Here is a 14083-nt window from a genome sequence, read left to right as displayed (position 1 = left end):
CATTGGCTGGGGCCACAGTCACCCCAAGGCTCCACTGGACCCGCAGGATCTGCTTCCAAGCTCATTCACGTGGCTGTTGGCAGGCTGCACAAGATCCACGTCCAAATCCCTCGGGGAGCTGCTAGCCAGCCTTGGTGGCTCACCTCGGGGCCTCTACAGGCTGCCTGAGTATCACAGCATGGCAGCCGGTGAGGAGAGAGAGAGAGAGAGCCCAAGGCAGAAACCACAGATGCTATGTAACCTCGTCTTAGAAGTGGCATCCTATCCCTTCTGCCACATCCCGTTCACCAGGGAGTCATTAGGTCCCCTCACATCTGGGGTGAGGGGACTACAGCAGGCTGAGGCCAACCATGGGAACACTGGGGGCCATCTTGGAGACCGCTTCCATGGGGGTGGGCAAGGGGAAAAGGTAGAAAGAAGAAAAGAAAATCATTAACTTTTTTTTTAGAGAGTGGGAAGAGCCTGAGCCCAGTGAGCCCGGCTCAAATGCTGGCTGTTCTGTGTAGCCCTGGGCCGCCTGCCATCCCGCTACTTAAGAGTCCCAGCCTCCTCTTCCATCAAGTGAGGTAACAGCTCAGCCCAGCCAGCCTCTTAGGCTGTTCTGCGGATCAAAAGATGCAGTGGCCATGAACACACTTAAGGAGGCCTCCAAACAGGACACACCAGTGGGTGTAAGGACGGCATTATTATATTATTAAGGGGAGTCTTGTAAAAACCCCACTCATATGGGCACCTGGGCGGCTTAGTTGGTTAAGCACCTGACTCTTGATTTCAGCTCCGGTCCCGATCTCAGGGTCCTGGGATCGAGTCCCAGGTCGGGCTCTGCACTCCAGATTCTCTCTCTCTTCCTCTCCCTCTGCCTCCTCCATGCTCGCTCTCTCTCTCTCTCTCTCAAATAAATAAATAAATAAATAAAATCTTAAAAAAAAAACAACCCACTCATAAAACTGCCCTGGGCACACCTGAGGGTACATACATATCCACAGGGCACAATACCTTTCCCTCAAAATCACACCTTCTACTCTGATTCTGACTCCTCCGCTGGCCTGGGCTAGGTGGGATGCATGCATACATTCATTCATTCATTCGTCGAGGCTTTAGTATGTTCAAAGCCCTTCACCATGTCCTTCTCCTTAATACGGACAATTCTACGACATGGGCATTATTAACCCCTCTTTACAGATGAGGACAGTGAGGCTCCAAGAAGCCAAAAATGACCTCCCTGAGCTCACACAGCTACATGTGATTTGGTCGCCATGTGTCCTCCTGAGTCAGGCCATGCTGGCCCCTCTCATAATGTAGTCCCGCCCCCAGCCCCGGCCAAGCGCAGCACTTTGCTTCACTCGTGCGCAGCACATACCACCGTCCAAGAGCATCTTCCTTCTCCTTTGCTTTTTTTTATTGTTGCTCTCTCTCTTCCCAGTGAAAACCTAAGTTTATTTTTCTGTTCAATGACCACCCTTATTTCGAATCCCTGGAGAGGTGGCCGAGCAAACCTAGGGAGTGAATGAATGAAATGGGAAGCCAGGTTTCCAGCAGCGTTCTCCTGTCTCAAAACCCACACTTTCAGGACCCGGGGCTGTTTTACAGTCACCCCTTCCCCCAGGGCCTGCCTCCACGGTCCTTCCCAACCTTTCCCTTTGGGGGCAGCTTCTCAGGAAGACTTCCTGGCCCCCAGGGACCACCCACATCATGGTGGCTAGCAGATACATTCAGCAAGTCAGCTTCCTCCACCCTCTTCTGTGACCAGGTGGCTTGTGGGAGAGCTGAGCAGCTGGGGAGGTGGGGGCGGGGGGCCTGCCCAGCCCACTGGCTGCTTCTCCCAGGGACCCACAGCACCCACACACCCAACTTCTAAAGCCCAGCTGGACTCTGGAAAGGTGAGTTTTCCCAGACCCTCCTCTTGGGCCTCTCTCTGGGCACAGTGTCTACCACCCCCTTGGGCCTTGAAGGAAACCTCCCCTGCGGGCCTCTCCCGGCTTCCCGTCATGTTCTGGTTCACAGCATGCTCGGGAACAGAGCCACCTGTGGTTCCTGGAAGCCAGCAGAGGGATGCTGATGCTTTCGTGCTGCTCTATGAAGGCTGGGAATGGCACGGGGAGTGCCCCAGAGTGCGGCCATCCCAGGGGCCCGTGAGCGGGGTCTGGCTGGCTTTCTGAGCTCTCAGCCAAGGACTTCTCTTCCGGGCTCCCTGTCAGCGCCCATGACAGATACTCACCTGGACCTCCCCCCCTCCCCAACAGAACCAAGAGAGACCAAATTCAAGGCACATTGTCCCCGTGACTGATAATGGCAATGACCATTCACGAAAATCCTCCGCTTGTCCACAGCAGGGCCACTTCCCTCCCAGCCCCTCCTGGAAGGGTCTCCAGGACCACCGTAACTTCATCCCTCACCACAGCCACAATATTCACCCCTGGCACGCACACGGGTCTGCCTGGGAGAGGCTTGCTCAGTAGCACTTATAACCACACGGCACCATAAGTGCCTGTCCTGCACTTTGTCCTGTATCTCCAGGGCAAAGCTCAGGCCTGACATATAACAGGTGCTCTGAAAACATGGCTGCTGCGTCAGTCTTGCAGAAAGGGTCCTGGCAACAGTGAAGAGAGGGGTTTGTCCGCAGCCCCGGTACTTCCGGGCTGCGTAAACATGGGCGGGGCCCTGTCCCTCCCTGAGCTTCAGTTCTCTCATCTGTAGAGTGGAGGTCAGAACTTGCACACCACTGGCCCAGAGGTCCCATCTACATTGTGGATGTACTGTTTATGGCTCATTCAGTGTTTAATTTTATTTTAAAATTCATTCCCAACATTTTAAAATAGGGAGATTTCCATAAAACCTAAGGTTTTCAGCTTTTGTTGAAAAATGAGAAGATCTGGCTATACTGTATACTGGGTCCCTAGTCTCACATACACAATTGGCTGGCCTGGGCAGCAGCTACCCCTTTAACGGGGGTGTCTGGACACAGTGCTGCCTCCCCTCACTCCCTAGAGCCTTGCCCAGTATGCTTCACTTGTATATGTCACTGCCTGGCCCCCACAGGCATCTGAATTTGTCACCCCTGAGTGTCAGCATGACCTGTCTATTCTTTGGCTCTATGATACCTTAAAGGAATCCTACGGGATCCCCAGGTAACAAAAACCATTAACACCCTGGATGAGAAGCCACTTCAGCTGAGAGGAGCGAAACTGCTGTTTCTAAGGATGACACAGAGTCTATAAATAGCCTGAGAGCCAGGCGAGTGCTGACACCTGCCCAATCTCACCTGGGCCGGGAGTCCTCGAGGGCTGGGCATGTTTCCGTTCAGAGCTCAGCCCAGGGACTGTCCCTCTTCCTGATGCCACTGAGGACAGACAGTACAAGTAGGGATGACTTCACAGCTCAGCCTCTCTGGCTTGGGCAAGAGGTAGTGATGACATTTGATTTTCCAAAGAGGGTAGGAGCAACATGAGTGAATGAGGCCAGTTCTCAGTCTGGGGTGCTGGGGATGGGGTACTGCACCATCAATGGCTCCCCAGTGCTATCCAATAATGTTAGACCTCAGCCTGGCCTTCAGGACCCTCTGATTGCCCCCTACCCACACCCCAGCCCTTCAGCTTATGGTCAACATTGCAGCCTTTCCTTGAAGGTACCCTGGCCTGCCTCTGGCTCATTCCCCCCCTCCCCCAGAATCTCCTCTCCACATCTTTGTGTCTCTGCCCCTCAAATGTGGTTGTGTCTAGGCTGATCCTCCAGGCCGAAACCATCTTCCCCGTCCCAGTCCCACAGCCTCCTCTGGCTAACTCCTCAGTTTCTCTCTTGCTGTGTTGTCTGTCCCCGGCTTATCTCTCTTGCCTTCCCCACCCCATTCCAAGCTCCATGATGGCAGTGGGAAGGGTCTGGCCTCTGCAGGACTTCCTGGCCCTGGAGTCAGACAGAGTCCTCCCAGCTCCAACACTCTAGCCCTGGGCAACTCACTCTCCTGTCTCTTAGGGCTTTCCTTCCCCATCTGCAAAATGGAACTGCCTCCCAGGCTATGGGGGGAAGCAGACACACTAAGGGCTGGGGAAGGGCTCTGAGAACTAAAGGGTTGAGTGAATAAAGGCAGCTCCTCCCTGGGTTAGGGCTGCTCAGGCTTCGCTGGGGTAGGGGATATACAGAGGTCCCCAGGAGCAGGCTTGAAGGACAATAGGGCACCACTAATCCACCTGGCGTAGCGAAGGGCTGTGTGAGCTGAGGACCTGGAACTGACATGGGGGGTGATTCCTCTCTTCCTCTTTCAAATCTACAGTATTCACTGACGCAGGGGGATCTGGGAGACTGCTCAGGGCCCAGATGGGGCAGGGAGCAAGCCGGCTCACCACTCAGGCCCGTTCTACGTCAGGGCACAAAATCATGAGAAAGGAGGAGACATTCCCCAGGACAGAGTGAGGCTCCCTCCTGGGCTGGACCCTGGGGAACCTCTGGGCTCCAGGATGCAGCTGGAGCATCACTGAGTGACCAGGCTCCTCCTGGGCCAGGAACAGAGAAGGGGACTGTAAACTTCCAGAAAAGGGGCAAGCCAGAATTCTAATGAGCCTAGGACACGCTGCTTTAACCTCATGAATTTACTCGGGCCAGCATTTTGCTGTCTGACCCCTTCCCAGGAGCTGATTCAGGTCTCGGCTCAAGCCCACTTGACTCCAAGGTTCAGCCCATACCTTCTTCTTGAGCCCCTTGGACCTCTGAACCCCTGCAGCTGAGACCCACTGCTGTCTGAGCCCTAGACCTGAAGCAAAGACAGTCTAGACCCCATCCATCACCGACACTCATAGCACAGTGCTTCACGGTTGACACACGCCTCTCTCTCTTGTTCATTTTACCCTTGAAACAGACCTGGGAAGAAGCAGGGTAAGGACCACCATCACATCCTCATTCTCCAGAGGGGAAGCTGAGGCTCAGAGAGGTCTGAGAAGACTGGCGCAGGCTGGCAGTGGAAGATGCAGGGTGCTCCCAGCCCTGAGCGGTGCCTTCCTCACTCTGGGTCCTTGTTTCCTGTTTGGAGAGTACAGGTGTTGGCTGAGATGCCCTGCCAGGGCCCCCGTTATTTACTTACTGTGGACCCCCCGCACCTACCACACTTGTGTGAAGCCCCCTCAGTATGGGGGGTAAATCCTCCCCACCGGGGTTCTCAGTTCCCCGTCTCTCCCTGTCTTTACCTTTTCACCCTCCCTTGCATTCCCTAGGGGATGGCCCCCGTGCTGTTACCTGTAGGCACGTTCTTGGGGTGACTGCTGTGGGAGGGGAGCCAGCAGTCAGCTGACCCCGTGGCTGGGGACCAGGCCTGTTAGTCTGTGGGGTTGGGGAAGGGGCATCGGCCCCAGCCCTGCTGGAGGGCTGGGGTCTGGCCAGAGCCTGCTGGGCACCTGCCGAGTTCCAGTCGTGTGGGAAGAGAACCTGGTGTCCAGAAGCATCTGGAGGAAGGGCCAGACTGGGACTAGGAGGCCTGCGGTCAGCAGGGGAGTGGTCTCCGCCTGCACCCCCGCACCTCTCGTTCTAACCCACCTCTCACCTCGGCCTTCTTGGTTTCTCACCCACCGTGTCCCTTGGTCTCTCTGTGGGCAGGGCCTAGGGGTGGAGGCGAGGCCTATACAGAGGGCTGAAACGTAAATTTTTGTTATATTCAAATAAAAACATATGGATGGAGGCACCTGGTGGCTCAGATGGTTAAGCGTCTGCCTTCGGCTTGGGTCATGATCCCCGGGTCCTGGGATCGAACCCCGCATCAGGCTCCTAGCTCGGCGGGGAGCCTGCTTCTCCCTCTGCCTCTGCCTCTCCCCCTGCTCATGCTCTCTCTCTCTCTCTCTAATGGATAAATAAAATTAAAAAAAAAAAAACATATGGATGCTCATATTTTGGAGTTAACCACGTTTTAGCACATTTCCTTCTCTCTTTTTTTAATGTGGGACCCTTACAAAATGGAACCGGCCCCCCTTGGCCGGGTCGTGTCTGTCCCTCAGGCCTCTAGTCCTTGGGAAGCCCGTTGAAAGGAGCTCACGCTCCGTCGCCCCAGCCTCCTGGCTGCGCCGCCCGCTGGGGCCGCCAGGGGACGCCCGCGAACAGGCCCGGAGGGGAAGGCGGGGGCGGGGCCTCGAGGCCGGCCCGGCCAATAAAGGCGGCGGCGCGCGGCCGCGGCTGACTCCGCCCTCTGCGCGCGCTTAACCGTCGCTTCCGTCGTCTCCGCTCCTACCGTCGCTCTCCCACCCGGACCTGCCGCCGCGATGCTGGCGCTGCGCTGCGGCCCCCGCCTGCTCGGCCTGCTCCCGGTCCCGCGCTCCGCGCTGCTGCGCCTCCCCGCGGTCCGCGCCTGCAGCGGCGGCGGCGGCTCCCGGGACTCGTCCTCTTCTTCCCGGAACCCGCTCGTGTACCTGGACGTGGGCGCCGACGGGCAGCCGCTCGGCCGCGTGGTGCTGGAGGTGAGCGCCGTGCACCGGGACGCGCCCGGCGCTGTGCCCGACTCGCTGGTGACCTTGCCCCCGACACCCGGCCATGGGCCTCAGTTTCCCCATCCCTAGAAGGGCGCATCAGATTGGTCTCTTCCGGTGTCCTCTCGGCACTTTGGAGGCGGGAGGGAGGGCAAGTGTGGAGGAAAGAGCTCAAGGTCAAGTCGTCGACTGTGAGAGCCCGGCCCTGCTGGCTGGCCCCGGGGTCGGGGAGAGGTGCTGAGACCTCGCGGGGTCAGCACCCAGACCCGGAACTCCCGGGTGGGTGTCGGGGTTCCAGGCAGCGGGCCGGCGGGGTGCGCTCACGTGGCGGCCCTTGCATAATGCGGAGCCGGCCCGGCCCCGCCCCCTCGGTGGGACTCACCCTCCTCCCGGGCGCTGGTGGTTTCTGGCAGGCCAGCCGGCCTCCTCTGGTGCAGGGCCCTCCGGGCTGACCCAGGACCCCAACTCCAACCCCACCACGCTCCGGGACTCACAAAGTAAGAACCAAATAGGGGGAACAAACGGGGGCGGGGGGAAGCTCAGGTGTAGCCCTCAAGCCCGACCCCTTTTTGAACAGCGAGACCTCCGTTAGTCCTCAGTTTCCTCTTCTGGAAATTGGGGACCACCCTCCTTCTCCCGTTTATTTTGGTGGTTCGGCGCCAGGGTGGTTCTTGAAGCTTGGAGGCAAGGGGCCTGCTTGGATGGCGCTCTGGCCTCCCGTTACCCCCCACCCCCGCCTCTCTAAGCCTGTTTCCCCCCTGCGCATTGAGCTTGGACTGGCGTCTCTCCGGGCCCTAAGTCTCTGATGCTTGGGGCCCAGCTGTAGTAACTCTGCCAGTTTTGCCCCTGGAAGTAGGCCAGGGTGGCACTGTCCTCTTCCGATGGGTAGGGAAACCGAGGCTGCCTCCTCCCAGCCTGGTTTCAGGAGACAACTAGCAGAGATGATAGCTCCCTAGGCTGCCTCTGGGAGCCACCGGCATGGAAGGGGCTCCTTGGCCGCTGTGGGAGTTGGGTGGTGAGGTTCGCTCCGTCACCTGCCTCTGGACTGACCATCTTCTCTTGTCCCTCTTCTCGCCCCCCAGCTGAAGGCAGATGTCGTCCCAAAGACAGCAGGTAAGCCGGGGCTTGGGGCCTTCTGAGTCTGGTCCAGATGGAAGACAGAGGGGCCAGGCCAGGTGGGTGGGATGGTGCGAGGAGTCGAGGCACAGAGACCCATGACCAAATGGGAGTTCCACATGAGGCTCAGCTGCCGGGTACCCTGGGCCAGCTTTCTGTCCCCCTCTGAGCCTCGGTGTTGGCCCTGCCCACCAGGCCAGGGTAGCCTTAGAATCAGTAGAAGCACTTGTAAATTTCTGCCAGGACCACTTCCTCCCCGCTGGTGCCGGATGGGGCGGTGGCTACATGGCCCAGGGACTCCCTGCCGGGAACGTGTGCTCTTGTCACAGTGCTTGGACACTGGGACACTGAGCTGTAAGAAGGAGGTGGCTTGCCCCAGGTCACACAGCCAGAGCAGACCCAGGGAGCGGGCCTGGGGTCTGTTCACCCCCCGTTCAACTCCTCGGGGGTAGAAGGGCGCTGGCTAGAACGAGTGGTGACCCTGGAGTTGCGGCCTGGCCCTGGTGACCTGCCTCTTCCCTCAACCCTCAGAGAACTTCAGAGCCCTGTGTACCGGGGAGAAGGGCTTCGGCTACAAAGGCTCTACCTTCCACAGAGTGATTCCATCCTTCATGTGTCAGGTATTGTGGCCCTGTCTGCCTCGGTTCCCTGTCTGTGAGGGGGGTGATAACAGGGGCCACCCTGTAGGGTGGTTGTGAGGATTAATGAGATACCGAGGGGAGAGCGACGGATTACTCTGTGGGCCTGTCTTCTCACCCAGAGACGGTGGAGCGGGTTGGGCGGCCCTGGCCCTTGAGCAACAGGGCAGTGGCAGGATGGGCTGGCTGGTGGAGCCTGTTGGGGGGGCCCGGCATTGAGATCTGGATGTGCACGGGGGCGGGGAGTAGATCTTCAGGCTTTGGAGGACCAGCGTACTCAGGCAGTCTCGGACCAAGTCCCCTTGTGTGTCCCACTGAACACTTGGCACGCTTGGTGTGGGCGATAGGGAGGGAGGGAGACAACACTGACAAGAACGCCCAAGTCTGGACTCGGAGCTTCTTCTAGAGCGGGGCATCTTTCTTGGTTAAATGAATGTTCTTTAGTCATGTGTGCTGCCTGTTTTTCAAAAACACTGTATCAGAAGTTTGGGGCTAGATGTGGACAGCAGGAACTTCCCCAGGGGTCGAGACCCTCGCTGTGTGGTGGTCACCCTCTGTTAGGTCAGACCCTCCAGGGGTTGGAGTCTTGAGGCCCACAGACCGTAGAGGCAGGGGCATGAGTGTCATGACCTCTTTGAAGTCCTTCCAGCCCAGAATTCTCTCCCCCATTCCCTCCAGTCTGACCTGGGGCTGTCATCCTACTGTGGTGAGTAGCAGTGGGTGGGGGCCGGGCCTGCCGACGTGTCGAATGTGGTGACTGCAGGGACAGGGAGGGAGCCTGTGGCCATGGGACAGGCCTGGCCAAGCCTGTGGCTTTCTGCCCCAGAGGCCCTCCCAGCTCTGCCCGAGGGAGGCTGTGGATGACGTAGGAGCTGGAGGGGCGGTCCTGAGCCAGGCTAGAGTCTTCCTCTGAGCAGCATTGGGCAGGGGCGGGTCCTTCCAGCGCTGGAGGGCTCTCTGAGGCATGAGTTGGCGGCACCGGGAGGCCCAGGCCAGGGTTTTGAATCGTCCCTGTCTGGGGACACCCTGCTGGTATTTGTGGGGGCTTAGGTCAGGCTGGTCGGGTCATCCCTGTCACCTGAGGATCATATCTCAGGAAGACAGCCATGACACCTTGGCCACAGGCTGGGGCTGGGGCCGACAGCCACTGGGTTCTTCTGGCCACTGCTCCCTTGGGCAAGCTGTGAGGAAGGATACTGGGCCTGGGGGGACTCCGTCCTGGGTCTGTAAGGTGTAGGGAGGCCACCGAGCCTGGTGAGGGGGGAAGTGCCTGGCAGGGAGTGGGGCTCAGCATAGGGAACTGGCTCTGTGCTGCTCCCCGACAGACCAGACATGGGCACAGGGACCCTCCCCTGGCCACCTCCCTGTCTCCCCTCCAAGAGTTGTGGGTAGAAAATTCTAGGTCACTACCTACTAATCGTCTCAGAATGGCCATTAGATCCTTTGAGAATCATTTAAAAAACTTGCCCAGATTTAAAAAAAAAGTGAATCATGTGAAAGGTAGGGTAGTTATTAATGGCAGAAAATATTGAAGCTTTATTTTTGCTTATTTTCCTTGTTATTTTATGAGTCCGGACAACCTTGGATGTTTTCTGACCCCTTGGTCTGCAGGGCTTCTGGCTGGGTGGGCCCCAGGTGGGTTGGGGGCCACCTCCCTGCGCCGCGGCAGCCTCCCCCTGCCAGCTCTGGGGGGCGGCTGCTCAGAAAGTGCTCTGTGCTCAACAGGCCGGCGACTTCACCAACCACAATGGCACCGGGGGCAAGTCCATCTATGGAAGCCGCTTTCCTGATGAGAACTTCACACTGAAGCACGTGGGACCAGGTGAGTGGGGGCCGCCATTCCCCGGTTTGAATGCCCTGAGCTCCAGCCCTGACGCTACCATGCCCACCATGCCCACCACGCCTGGGAGGCTGGGACCGATTGCTCGATATCCAGTGATGCCCCTTCCCTCCTTCAGCACTCCGGGTTGGAGTGTTGGTTTTCCTGGAGCTTTGTCATGCTGAGCTCTCCATTTAAAGAACAAGCCTTCCTTTGAGAAGCTGGGAGAGAAAGCCTTTCAGCAAAACCCAGCGTTGTGTCATGTTTTAAGACCCAAGATGCAGAGTGCCAAAGTCCCATTCTGGTCCTGCCATGGAGAGCTTCCACAAGGCCCTCTCCTCCCTGGGGCAGCACTGGTGGGCAGGCCCCGGGGAGCCGCTCGGCCTCTTTAGGCTCCAAGACCGTCAGACCCCAGTGGCCTTGTTGTGGGGGAAGCGGTCGCTCTTGTCAGTAGCTTCCCAGTGAGGTGCCTCCTGGGGCAGCATGGCTCCCTCCTGCCTGTTTCTGCAGGTGTCCTGTCCATGGCAAATGCAGGCCCCAACACCAACGGCTCCCAGTTCTTCATCTGCACCATAAAGACAGACTGGTGAGTCCCCCGCTCCGGGCTCCAGGCCCGCTGGGCACGAGGGGTGGCCTGGCAGCCAGAGGAGTGTTTGTGTGCTTCTGGGGGAAGGCAGTGTGAGGCTGCGCTGTGCTCTGGGGCAGGAACCCTCAGCCGGGCTGTGTGTCCGTGTGGGAGAAGGACCAAGTTTGTAAAAGGACTGAGGGAGAATGTGGGTTGTTCTTAGAACTGTGTCTGTGTTAGGCTTCCATTTGCTGTCAGCTGGAATTTTCGGCATGTGTTGTGCAAAAGGACTTTCACCACATACGTTTGGGACGTGCTGCAGAACCTACCAGGCCTCAAGATGGCCTGTGGAGGCAGCCTATTTGCTTGGTTTAAACTGTTGTTTCCCGGCTTACCTCGACCTTGGAACGCACCTTGGAGCGCTCTTGCCCACGTGCCTGTGGATCCCACCACCTAATAAGTTCCTCTGCCCAGAGTCCCCTGTGTCCTAGCCCTGAGGTATATGGGGTTGCGGGGAGAATAGCTGGCCAAGAGCTAATTCTTTAATAAAGCCCATTTCCTAGGACTTCAGGGAGACCTCAGTGGTAGGTGGATACCAGCTGTCTCTGGCCACCAAGCCGGAAGGGACACAGAGATGTCAGGGCGCAGGCAGGCCGTTGCTGGCTCCGCCTGTTCTTTGCTCCTTCCGCGGAACCCCCAGCAGATCCTGCAGTGCTGCCCTTGGCTGTAAGCAGTGTTGACCTTGCTGCCAGTGGACTAAGCTGCCTTTTGGATTCTTGGAACTCTCTCAAATGGAGAGCCACGCTTGCTATCTTGGCTTTGACCTTGCCACTCATGACCATTAAGATGGTTCTATTTACACGGACCTCTTATTTCTTGAGAGTAGTTGGATACCCTGTTAACTCCCTGTGTGGAACAAGAATAATTCACTTTCCATAGCTCAGGTTACCAGGATTCAGGTGAAGTGGCCCAGGGGCAAGGTCACACGGCAGGGGAGGCAGCACGTGCCCCAGAAGGGAGGGACCCTCTGGTGTATTTGGGGGAGCTCCGCAAGGCTTGATACCAGAGCCGTGAGGCGTGGGTCCAGACTTTCTGAGTGGGTCCCTTCCAGAATCCCTGTCTCCCCTAAATAGTTCCATGACCAGGTGACCGTGACATTGGGTGACATTGCACTACTCTTACTCTTACCTGGCTCAACTCACAGGTTGGATGGCAAGCATGTCGTGTTTGGCCATGTCAAAGAAGGCATGGATGTCGTGAAGAAAATCGAATCTTTCGGTTCCAGGAGTGGGAAGACGTCCAGGAAGATCGTCATTACAGACTGTGGCCAGTTGAGCTAATGGGCCTCGGCCACAGGGCGCTAGGCCGGTAGTGGCCGCCCGTGTGTTGACACACCAAGGCGGCCATGTCGGACGCCAGCAATGGTGCCCCGTCCGGTTGCCTGTGCTCATACCACCATCACTGTGTGCTGGAGGAAGGAGGAAGGCCTCTGCAGAACGTCTGGTCTCCACCGGGCCTGCCACACTGCTTCCCCAGTGTCCGCCCTCCCTCACCGCCCCATTTCTGGGATGAGTATCACGGACGTGATGTCACCACTCCTCATCAGGCCTTCTCTGTGATCCCCCAGCCCAAGTTCACCCGTGCCTTGGACTTCGGGGGGTGGTGATGGCTTAGCGTCGGGGACAGGTTTCTGCCTTTTCCTCAGCTGCGGGGGGAAAGCCAGCCGCTGCAAAAGGGCCATTATATCTGTGTAATGACCCCTTCTAATTGGAATATTTGATTAACAAGATTGCCGAGAGATGAAGCTGTGACACTTAACTACTCCGTGCCGTGGCAGGACCCCAGTTGGTGGCCGAAGCCACAGAACCCCAGAGCTTGGCCTTTGGAACGTAGTCGGGGCTTTTGTGCAGGGTCCTAGGCCACGGCATTTACCCCTGGCCACTGTGAATCCTGTTGGTTTGCTGCTGGGGTTTTTGAGGAAGAGTCCATGGGGGTAGAAGCAGACGAACCTGGGAACAAACCCACTGCGTACTGTGCCTAGTCCATGAATTGGTGAAAAATGGAAATGGCCCGAACGTGCTCTTGCAGAAAGTAAACATGTCTTTTCTGGAGGGCTTTGATTTTTCTGCGTTTAATAAATCTACTGATTTTGTATATAATACACTTGTGGGACGTTTATTTGTGTTCACTTGAAATGTGAAAATAAATCCTATTTCCTATGGAAGACTGTCTGGTGTCTGGTGGTTTTAGGAAGCAGGGTTTATAACTCAAGTATTTGGAGCCAACCTTTATTAAGTTACCACACACGTCTGGGCTGTGCTGAGGGTTTTTACTTGGACTATCTCATTTAATCACTCCAGCAACCAAGGACAGTACTGTTGTCATCCTCAGAGACGAGATGGGCTCAGACAAGCGATCTTAGCCCCCACTGCCTGTCCGTAAGCACTGGCTAACCTCCCCCCCACCAAAATCCCAGCTCCACTTCTTGGTGACCCTGCGTCTGTTTTCCTCAGCTGCATAATGGGGTAACAGTAATGGGCCATCATTTTAATACACACTCAAGTGACAGGGATGACGACATTTCCCATGTGTCAGAGTCTTAGAGAAGGATTTGTATTCATCTAAAGTTAGGTGTGGAGTTGACTATCCTAGACTTGCCACTTAACTTGGGATTCTAGGTGATTCTGAACTCACTGGGAAGGCAGCCTGGGGAGTGGGAGAGCATGATTCAGACCCCAAACAGCCAGAGATGGCACAGTCTGAGCGATAGAATAACCGCGTTCTGTTCACAATGTGAACGGAGTTATTTCACGTGGGGGCTCCCAGAGTCCGATTATGTGTGCTTCCTGTCGTTCTGAGGTCACAGTGGCTGGAGTTGGGTCATTTGGAGTCCTGGAGGGTTTCCATGAGGGTCCAGAGTTCAGCTGCATGGACCGGGAGCTCAGCTAGCCTAGCAGTTTTTAAACAATTCTCAAGAGCCATAGGGGTCCTCAGAACAAGGGGGAAAAGGGACATGGGCCCCTAAACTCCATTTTCAATCAGATCTCTTTTTTTCTTACTGAGGCTCTACAAGGGGTTTCATTTGAAGAATGGGATCTTGAGCCCAACAGTAATCAGGATAATGGTAGTAATAATTGGTGATTACTCATCCAGTCCAACATTTTACAGATAGGTGAAGTGAGGCTCCGAGTGGGGTCATGATGCCCCAGGAGACCCTTTGAGTCGCTTGGCAGAACAGGGGCATAGTCCCTGGGATGCACCAATCCAGAGGGCTCCCTGTGGGGAGCCTCTCCCAATGCCCCTTGGTCCTCCCATCCCCACATACAGGGCTCTTGTGATTTCTGAGGTCAAAGCCGCAACTTCTGTCCCTGTGGAGTTTTCTCTTGACCTCTGGGGACTCTAGGGAAGCAGTGGTGCTGGTGACGAGTGTGAGGGGCAGCCCCTCGAGTTGCGACCTGCTGGTCCCGTGGTGATTTCTGAGAGTCTCAGAGTCACAGAGCCTGTG

General features: G+C 56.8%; 1 protein-coding gene across 3 annotated transcripts; it reads left to right on the top strand.

Annotated features, from left to right (window-relative positions):
• The first annotated feature begins 6169 nt into the window (after positions 1 to 6169).
• PPIF (peptidylprolyl isomerase F) lies at positions 6170 to 12802 on the top strand. Of its 3 annotated transcripts, none has more exons than XM_025850614.2 (6): positions 6170 to 6431; positions 7523 to 7553; positions 8088 to 8176; positions 9920 to 10016; positions 10524 to 10599; positions 11783 to 12802. In XM_025850614.2, the coding sequence occupies exons 1-6, from the start codon at positions 6237 to 6239 to the stop codon at positions 11916 to 11918; spliced, it is 624 nt and encodes a 207-aa protein (XP_025706399.1). In that variant the 5' UTR covers positions 6170 to 6236; the 3' UTR covers positions 11919 to 12802. The 3 variants fall into 3 exon arrangements, with proteins under 3 accessions (XP_025706399.1, XP_025706401.1, XP_073734844.1); XM_025850616.2 differs by lacking the exon at positions 6170 to 6431 and adding an exon at positions 6831 to 6937; XM_073878743.1 differs by lacking the exons at positions 6170 to 6431; positions 7523 to 7553; positions 8088 to 8176 and adding an exon at positions 8575 to 9833 and having other exon boundaries at positions 9878 to 10016.
• Positions 12803 to 14083: the final 1281 nt, after the last annotated feature.

The sequence above is a fragment of the Callorhinus ursinus genome, unplaced genomic scaffold (genome assembly GCF_003265705.2).
Source record: "Callorhinus ursinus isolate GAN/ISIS: 27379988/994484 unplaced genomic scaffold, GSC_fseal_2.0 scaffold31, whole genome shotgun sequence".
Taxonomy (NCBI): domain Eukaryota; kingdom Metazoa; phylum Chordata; class Mammalia; order Carnivora; family Otariidae; genus Callorhinus; species Callorhinus ursinus.
The sequence above is the reverse complement of the archived record's forward strand: the minus strand, read 5'-3'. Positions and strand labels throughout refer to the sequence as shown.

Bases quoted from the DNA above. Each gene is read 5' to 3' on its own strand.
- PPIF (XM_025850614.2), top strand. From the start codon at position 6,237: ATGCTGGCGCTGCGCTGCGGCCCCCGCCTGCTCGGCCTGCTCCCGGTC. The intron at 7,554-8,087 runs GTAAGCCGGGGC...CTCAACCCTCAG, and splicing joins TGTCGTCCCAAAGACAGCAG to AGAACTTCAGAGCCCTGTGT. The intron at 10,017-10,523 runs GTGAGTGGGGGC...CTGTTTCTGCAG, and splicing joins ACTGAAGCACGTGGGACCAG to GTGTCCTGTCCATGGCAAAT.